The 8,633-nt window shown below is 35.5% G+C and overlaps 1 protein-coding gene across 11 annotated transcripts; it reads left to right on the top strand.

Annotated features, from left to right (window-relative positions):
* The first annotated feature begins 2,425 nt into the window (after nt 1-2,425).
* On the top strand, nt 2,426-5,662 carry LOC110936340 (probable sugar phosphate/phosphate translocator At1g06470). 11 transcript variants are annotated; one of them, XR_004891082.1, is made up of 9 exons: nt 2,426-2,688; nt 2,931-3,209; nt 3,292-3,461; nt 3,646-3,731; nt 3,806-3,855; nt 4,607-4,674; nt 4,897-4,930; nt 5,254-5,339; nt 5,426-5,662. XR_004891082.1 is itself a non-coding variant. In XM_022178710.2 (8 exons), the coding sequence occupies exons 2-7, from the start codon at nt 2,962-2,964 to the stop codon at nt 4,914-4,916; spliced, it is 642 nt and encodes a 213-aa protein (XP_022034402.1). In that variant the 5' UTR covers nt 2,426-2,688; nt 2,931-2,961; the 3' UTR covers nt 4,917-4,930; nt 5,254-5,662. The 11 variants fall into 11 exon arrangements, 8 of the variants coding, with proteins under 8 accessions (XP_022034402.1, XP_022034404.1, XP_022034400.1 ...); XR_002589922.2 differs by lacking the exon at nt 4,897-4,930 and having other exon boundaries at nt 5,233-5,339; XR_004891081.1 differs by having other exon boundaries at nt 4,897-5,339.
* Nucleotides 5,663-8,633: the final 2,971 nt, after the last annotated feature.

The following is an 8,633-nucleotide window of genomic DNA, read 5'->3' as shown; positions in this document are numbered from 1 at the left end:
TCTGTATACAAGGAATTAAAATCCAATATTCCATCATGTTAGACACTTGTCCCAGTGGGAGAGACGGGTGCACACGATCAACTTAAGGTCACGGGTCGATCCTCGTTTAATTCTTTTTCTTTTTTTTTATACAATTAGAATTTTAAATCTAATCATAGATAAATAACAAACTATTATGAAATATTATTACATATAAATAACTAATTTATAAACATTTTGGTTTATGTATTGTTTGAAAAATTATTACCAATGTTTTCAGAACCGGACCGGACGTCGAACCGGTCTTCTTACTGGTTCAATGGTCCGACCGGTCCAACCAGTCGGACCGGACGTAAGAACCGGAAGGTATCATAAATATTATAAAAATTAATAGGATTCATATGAGCCCATTTTTACATATATAACCAGCAAGGCTTTATATGAGCCCATTTTCATTTATTTAACCTTTTTAACAAAGCCCAAATTCTATTATTGTATCTCAATATTTTATTAGGTTAAAAGTTCAAAGTGTACTGCTCTTTTCTTCTACCTAGGCAACTTTCCAGATCTTATCTATGTTATCTCCGTTAGCCACACTTATCATAGTCTATTATGAAAATCAAAGGGTCTTGATGCAGATAAAAGGCTGATCTCGTGTGGATTAAAGATCGTAGGTTGGTTATTGAAGGCATTTGTTGGATTTCTTTGTTGTTTATCGATGTTGTTTTTTGTCAGATCTGTGCAAAATGAAGCCTTGTTCCATTATTTCCGGTTGAACCTCCGTTCCTGGTTCACCGGTTTGACCGCAAACCGCCGCTAACCGGCCGGTCCTTTGTAAAACCGGTTAACTAAGCAGAACCGGGCCGCCTCCTTCGCCGGTCCCCGGCCGGACTGGTTCGACCGGCCGGTATGGTCCGGTTTTGAAAACGTTGATTATTACATATAAATAACTAATTTATTACATATTTTTAAATGGGAAATTAATAAATATTGGACTATTAAATAGTATGTCATGAGCTTTGTATCAAACAATCATGCCCCGATCACCTTGTCCGCTGCGGGTGGGGGTGTGACAGATTTATTACCTTAGCTTTCTTATTGGTGGGATTTACTGAGTATAATGATGATGATACAAAAATCTTACAACAAAAAGTCATATATGGCTTAATGGACGATATTGGGCCTTGTTAGATCACAATGGACACTAGTATGTCATAGAGTTGCACAAATTGGTTAATTTCAATAATCGGTTCGGTTAATTGGTATAACCGGTCAATTAGAGCCAGTCATTTAGGCCCAATGATGGTTATTTGGGTTCTTAAAGGTCAATTAGGCCCAATGAAGGTCAGTTAGGGTTGTTGAGCTCAATGATTGTCAATTAGGCCCAATGACGATCAATTAGACCCAACGATGGTAAACTAGGTTCAATGAAGGCTAGTTAGAGTTGTGGAGGCTCAGTGATGGCCAATTAAGCCTAGCGGTGATCAAATAGACCCAATGATGGTCATTTAGGCCAAATGATGGTTAATTACGGTTTTTGAGCTCAATGATGGTCAATTAGGCTTCAATGATAGTTAGTTGAGCTTAATAAAGGTTAATTAGGCCTAATGAAGGCCAGTTAGGGTTGTTAAGCTCAACGATGGTCAATTAGGCCCAATGAATGTCAGTTAGGGTTGTTGACCTAAATGACGATTAATTAGGGCCAATAAAGGTGAATTAGTTGTTAGAATGCTCTAGTGAGTAGAGTGTGAATTCTAACACGACCCGAAAATAACACGAACCTAATGAAGGTAGTTAGGGTTGTTGAGCTCAATGGTGACCAATTAGGCTCAAAAGGTCAAGTAGGGCTAATGATTGTCAACTAGCCCTAGTGATAGTTAGTTAGGCTTAATAAAGGTCAATTAGGCCCAATGAAAGTTAGTTAGGGTTGTTAAGCTCAACGATGGTCAATTAGGCCCAATCGTGGTCAATTAGAGGCAATGAAGGTTAATTACTTGTTACACTGCTCTAGTGAGTATGGGTATGAATTTCGGACACGACTCGGAAAACAACATAAACCATAGGAAAATTGACCAATAGGGACTAAATTAGTATGATCATTATTATTATTAATTAATTACGATTAGGTCTATTATTTAAGGGTGCTAAACGGGTCGTGTTTGTGGGTTGGTGGATTCAACCCGACCCGAACCCGAAAATTTTACACGAACCCGACCCGAACACGAAAATCGTATCATACATACATATGAACCCGAGCACGACCTGAACTTTTGGGGGTTAACCTGAACATGACTCGTTTAACACGATTTTTTTAATTTTTTTTCTGAAATTAATATATTAAAATTAAAATTTACTTAAAAAACAGAGATGTATATAATAATATCATATTTATTATTATTTTGTGTAATATATTAACAAAAAAATATAACTTTTATTTTCATTTCCCACCACTTCCCTGAAAAATTCTAATTTCCCTCCCCTATTCTCTTGTGTCTCCCTCCTAAAACATGTTCATTTTTACTTTAACCTTAAATGGATTCTCCTCCCAAAATTCATCCCCAGATCTCGATCTCTACCCCTCTTCTCTTTTTGTCTAATCTCTCGTCTGATTGAACGCGAACCAAAGGAAGAGGAACATAAATCGAAAGCCATCCGATTCTAGACCTTAATAAGATCTCTGAAAACCAATTAAGGACTGACGTGATTAAGGTAAGTGCAAGAACCCTATTTTCTTCGCATTTATTCAAAAAGCGTTTTATGGTTGTTTATTCAGACCCTAGTCAGCTAATTAGGTGAAAATTTATAGTTAGTTTCAGTTTTGCATTGATTTGTGACTAATACTAAAATGTCGGTTAATATTGCTACATTTTGTCAGTCATGTTTTAATTTTGTTCCCCTGATCTGAAATCTATTATTTACCCCATATTTGTATCATTATCTTTATGTTTCAGGATGATAATTTGGGTGGTGTGAATTGTGAAGATGAGTGGTGGTAGCAGTAAAATGGTTTCTGCTGCTAGCCTGAGAAGAACACACACAAACGAGAAACAGATTTCTTTCGATATTGAAAATGATACAGATGGAGGGTTGAAATACTCGAATACAACAGATTTCGGTGATAGAAATAGAGAGGTTTTGGCAAGCAACAAGAGCCCGATTGTCGTTGTCGATATACTCAAAACATTGTTTTTTATACACGTTTGGTACACATTCAGCATATTACTCACATTGTAAGTCTGGTCCCTTGATATTGATGTAGGTTAATGTCATCTTGAATTATAGTGTCATGTAATGTGTTTGTTCAATGTTTAGGTATAATAAGGAACTATTGGGAGATGATCAGGGGAAATTCCCCACTCCTTTGTTAATTAATACGATTCATTTTGGAATGCAAGCCGTTTTTTCAAAGGCGATTGTATACTTTTGGTCCGAAAGATTCCAACCGACAGTAACTATGTCATGGAAAGACTACTGTATGAGAGGTAAAAACTTAGCAAAATCTTGGTTACTTTAAGCGTTTATACCGTCAATGTAATATTCATGTACGCTAGCATTGAAAATCAACTAGCCCAGATTAGTTATTTTTTTACATTTTTTTCCTAAATTGACCAAATTTAATGAACTCTTCTAGTTACTAATCCTACAGATCCACTTAGAATTTGACAGTTGTACCAACTGCTATAGGAACAGCACAGGATATAAATTTGAGCAATGCATCACTCGTTTTCATATCGGTTACATTTGCAACCATGGTCGGTCAATGTTCTCACTTAACTTAATGTTGTAAAAGTCAACGCGTTTAACTAGATTTATCTCTTGTTTGCAGTGTAAATCTGTTGCTCCTATATTTCTCCTAATATTTGCTTTTGCATTCAGGTAAATATTATTTATAAATCTTGAAAGCACGGTTCTAAGAACCAGACTGGAAACCGCCTACATAACTAATCCGGTTGAGTATTCTTGAACTGCCTTCATTTGGGCCATCCATTTATGGGCCGGACTGGTTGTTGAACCGGCTAACAAGATCAGTGGTTGGGCCGGATTTAAAAAAAAAGAGTAAAATGACATTTTCGTCCCTGAGGTTTGGCTACTTTGCGACTTTCTTTCAAAGGTTTGTTTTTTTGCCTCTGGAACCAAAAGGTTTAAAATCTTGCCATTTTCACCCGACTCGTTAACTCCATTCATTTTTTAAAGTTAAGTCAAGAGTACTTTTGTTATTTTACCTATTTGGGTGTCGATGGGGTGGGGAGAAAGTCAACAGAGGTGGATCTTTTGTCTTGTAGTGTTTTTTATTTTAATAAAAAAGTGTCTAAAAAGACGGACATGCTCCTCATTTAACAGAGAAAAATGGATGGAGTTAACGAGTCGGATGAAAATGACAAGATTTCAAACTCTTTGGATCCAGATGCGAAAAAACAAACCTTTGGACCAAAATCGCAAAATGGGCCAAACCTTAGGGACGAAAATGGCATTTTACTAAAAAAAAAACAACTCTTTTTTCACATTTGTAGAACTGTTAATTCATACCAAAAGATAACGTAGTTCCATATTTAGTTGTAAGTTAATGCCATATACATTAAAATACAATATGTTGATTTCTGTGCATAAATATCTTTTTATTGTTTAGGTTGGAATCTCCAAGTTTTAAACTTTTAGGCATTATGTTGCTAATATCTGCTGGAGTATTATTAACAGGTAAGATGTTCTATTAGTCTTGTAATTATCTTATTTAATTTAGTCTAACCCATAACTTGATAAGCAATATTCGCTAGTTACATGCTAAGTTTCGTATAACTTATTTAATTCATTGCTTGCTATGATTTAGTTAGATTCTAATTACAATTTTTAATCACACATTTGGATTTTATTGTCATAAATTTATAATTACAGTTGCAACAAATTTGTTGGATTTTGCAGGAAGTTGCATTGTTAACTGATGGGAAATTTTCAGGTGGTTCCCATGGATATGTTGTTGGAAAAATTTGCCCTGAAGCACAAGTTTCATCATTTTCTAGTGATAATGATATTGGATTTCCTATTTTGCACCTAAATAAAAGTAAAAAAAATCCAAAAAAAGAGCAAAGTGTTTATTTGGTGTAGTTATTTTTTTTATGGAACATTAGTAATAATGCACATTTATTCCACATGATTTTGAGTCTAGTTCATCAAACAAATTTTTGTTCACAAATCTGTTTTTAAGAGAGAAAAAAACAACCTATTGAGATTTCATTTATTCTATCATTGTAAATACAGGATTCTGTTCCATGATGTTAGGTGTGCAAGCTGGTTATGTGTTGTGAAGGGATGTGGCTTGACCCGTTCGAAGTAAGGCTTCAAATGGAGGAGGCTTTACTTTCAAGGTACTATATTTATCATTTAGTGTAAAAGAAGACTTTATGTGGATTGGTGAATGTATCGGAAATAAGGGAAAGTAGTGCCAAAACAGAAGGATAGACTTTGGATTCATTATTTGCAAACATGAAGGAGCAAAGGATGAAGGTTTTATCGCAGCAGCAACACAATGGACCTGGACAACCAAGGCATATGTTTTCTTCTAAATGGCTATTGAAGACCTTGAGAGTGATCCACATGAAGTAGTAGTTGCATTATTTGTAGATAGCTTATGATCAAAATCTTATGTAATATATTATTTAAATTTAAACCTTATGTATGGATTTTGGTTTATTATTATTATTATTAATTATTAATATCATTAGTTTTGTTTTTAGGTTTGTTCATGTTTTCTCCTTTACTCCTGTAAAAATGAAAATAAAATTGATAATTACGCAAAAATGGCCACATAGAACCACAACAAATCTGTGTGGCTAAAGGTTGAACAATAGCCACACTTAGAATTTACAAAATTTTGTGTGGCTATAAATAATCGTTAGCAACAACATAGTCACTTTGTTTCTTGTTTGTGTGACAGAATGATACCAAATGTCATGGTAAAAAAGTTATGTGTGACTAAAGATTAGAAAATAGCCACACTTAAAATTACAAAATTTAATGTGGCTATACATAACCATTAGTCACACCATAGTCACTTTGTTTTTTGTTTATGTGACGAAATGATACCAAATGTCATGGGAAAACAAAGTTGTGACCCAAGGTTATACAATAGCCACACTTACAATTACAAAAGTGTTTTATGTGTCTAATAAAGTTTTTAGCCATACTTACAATAAATTCATGTGACTATATAATAAAATCGACGACACTTATAGTAAATTCATGTAACCGTTGCTACAATTTAGCCACACTTAATAAACACAGTGCTTGATTACAACCCTTTTTGCCACACTTTTTTAACTAATGTGGCTAAAATAGACTTTTTACTAAATTTATGTGACCATATAATATAACCAGTCACACTTAAAGTACATTAATGTGACCGTTGCTACCATTTAGCCACACTTATGCTTGATTCCAGCAAGAAATTTTTAGTAACCTTTAGCTACACTTTTAAGTTGCAACGACAACTAAAAAGTGAATGTGGCCGTATGATACCTACGATGACTGGACCTTCGGTCATACTTGAGTTGAAAAAAATTCGTTTGGCGAAAGGCATATAGTCACACTTTTTTAGTGTGGCCGTAGCCCTTTTCTGACGTAGTGTTGACTCTTTATGCTATGTGAACGTTTAATCCTTGTGTGTAGTTCCGCCTTAACAATAGTAGCGCTATAGGAAGATGCACCTCCCTATTATTCTCGGGGGTATTGTAGGAGGATTCTATTTGCTTTCCTTGATTCTTGGGAAAGTGGTTAAAGCATCGGGACACTTAGGCTATCACTTGGACTGCGAACACTAGCATGACTGAAACTATTTTTATCATTAACATGATGGATACGAGTCTTTTAATCTATTATGCTATATACTCAAACTTGTATACTCACCAGTACGAAACTTTTGAACATTATTTGAAATGGTTGTATTTGATATTATATGGTTGTGACATTTGATGTTTAGACAATGTTTGAATCTACTTAATCTATAATGAAATGATAGTGTTATGGAATCTCATGAACAATCTGAATGCTTAGTGTTGCGCCCCGATGTTTCCGCCATCGGTTGGGGTGTGACAACTCTCCCACTTTGCCACCACTACACCACCAACACCCACCACCATCATCCATCATCCACATTTAGAGTGTGTAGTAGTCTCGGAATCCAAGATTGATAGTAAGAGTTCTTGTCAATTAAAGGCCATGTTTGGCTAAGTCTCTTACATCACTTGGTGAAGACAAGTCTTTAATGTATTACTTTTGATTTTTAATCTTTTCGCACTTTTTATTTGGTTTTGTATTAATGACTTTAATAACTAGTTTCTTATGTTGAAGGTAAAACTTCTTTATCATTTTTCTGTGGTGTCTTGGCATTACTTTACTGTCTATATAAAGTAAAAGATTTGCACCATTCATATCTCTACGGTCTATATAGAGATATGATGGCTACCTGGTCGGGGGTTAAGGTAATGGTTTAATAAGGTTCTTGCCTTGTTCGTTGTATAGATCCTACAAGGACCTGGGTCAAGCTTACTAGGACCTCCTTCAATACCCACTGGTATTGGATGGCGGGGGTGCGAATGGCTTGATCCCCTCATATGTAAACTACTATTAATATATTAAACCGGCTACTTGGGATTGTATCCCTGCTGACTCAAACCACTTAGCCGAGGGTAACGTCACCTTCAAAAGAGGAGCCTACCACTTTTCGCATTAATAACTTAATTAATTATCTTTCAATATTCCAACCATTTAGGATTGTATCCTTGCTGACTCAAACCACTGGGTTGAGGGTAACGTCACCTTCAAAAGAGGGGCTTACTACTATAACTAAGATAATCTCTTAAAAAGTGCAAAAGTGCGGAAATCATCAAAGGATACATTAAAGGCGAGTCGGATCCAAGTGATTCATCTTGTCTATCTGTTTTTTATTTTATTTTTATTTCTGCATTTTTAGTTTTATTTTTCATGTTTAAAACCTTTTCTCAAAAATTTTAGTTTGATTAGACGTCGAGGATAAACCGGTACTAAAAGCTCTTGTGTCCTTGAACGACCTCGGTATCTTACCAACGCTATACTACGCTCACGATGGGTGCACTTGCCCAAGTATGTGTTTAGTGTTAGTAGAAAATATCGTGTTTTATAAATTTAAAACTTGACTAATGTGTAAAATGGGCTTAAAAAATCAATAAAAATATAACACACCCCACACACACCACTACCAGCCTGCCATCTAGCCGGCCAACTCTACACAATACCGATTCTCTTAATCCCATTTGAGATCTGCCACCCATTGGTCAACCACACAGCGTACCATCCGAACCTAATCAATGCCCGACATTTTTAAACCGAAACAACACTTTAACCTACATATATCTACCTCTAACTCAATCTCTCCCCTTCCTAAAAATCCATCTGAAGCCCTTTCCAATCCAAACTGGAAAAATGCCATGCTTGACAAATTTCGAGCCCTTATTAATAATGGGATGTGGGAGTTAGTACTAAAACGGCTCAAAGTGAACATAGTCCGCAGCATGTGGATTTTTAGACATAAAAAGAAGGCGGATGGAACACTTGAAAGGTATAAAGCACATCTTATATGTGATGGGCGATCTCAACAGATTGGGGTTAATTGTGGGGAGACCTTT

Source organism: Helianthus annuus, chromosome 4 (genome assembly GCF_002127325.2).
Source record: "Helianthus annuus cultivar XRQ/B chromosome 4, HanXRQr2.0-SUNRISE, whole genome shotgun sequence".
Classification (NCBI taxonomy): Eukaryota; Viridiplantae; Streptophyta; class Magnoliopsida; order Asterales; family Asteraceae; genus Helianthus; species Helianthus annuus.
Note: the sequence above shows the minus strand (reverse complement) of the source record. Positions and strands in the feature narration are given on the sequence as shown.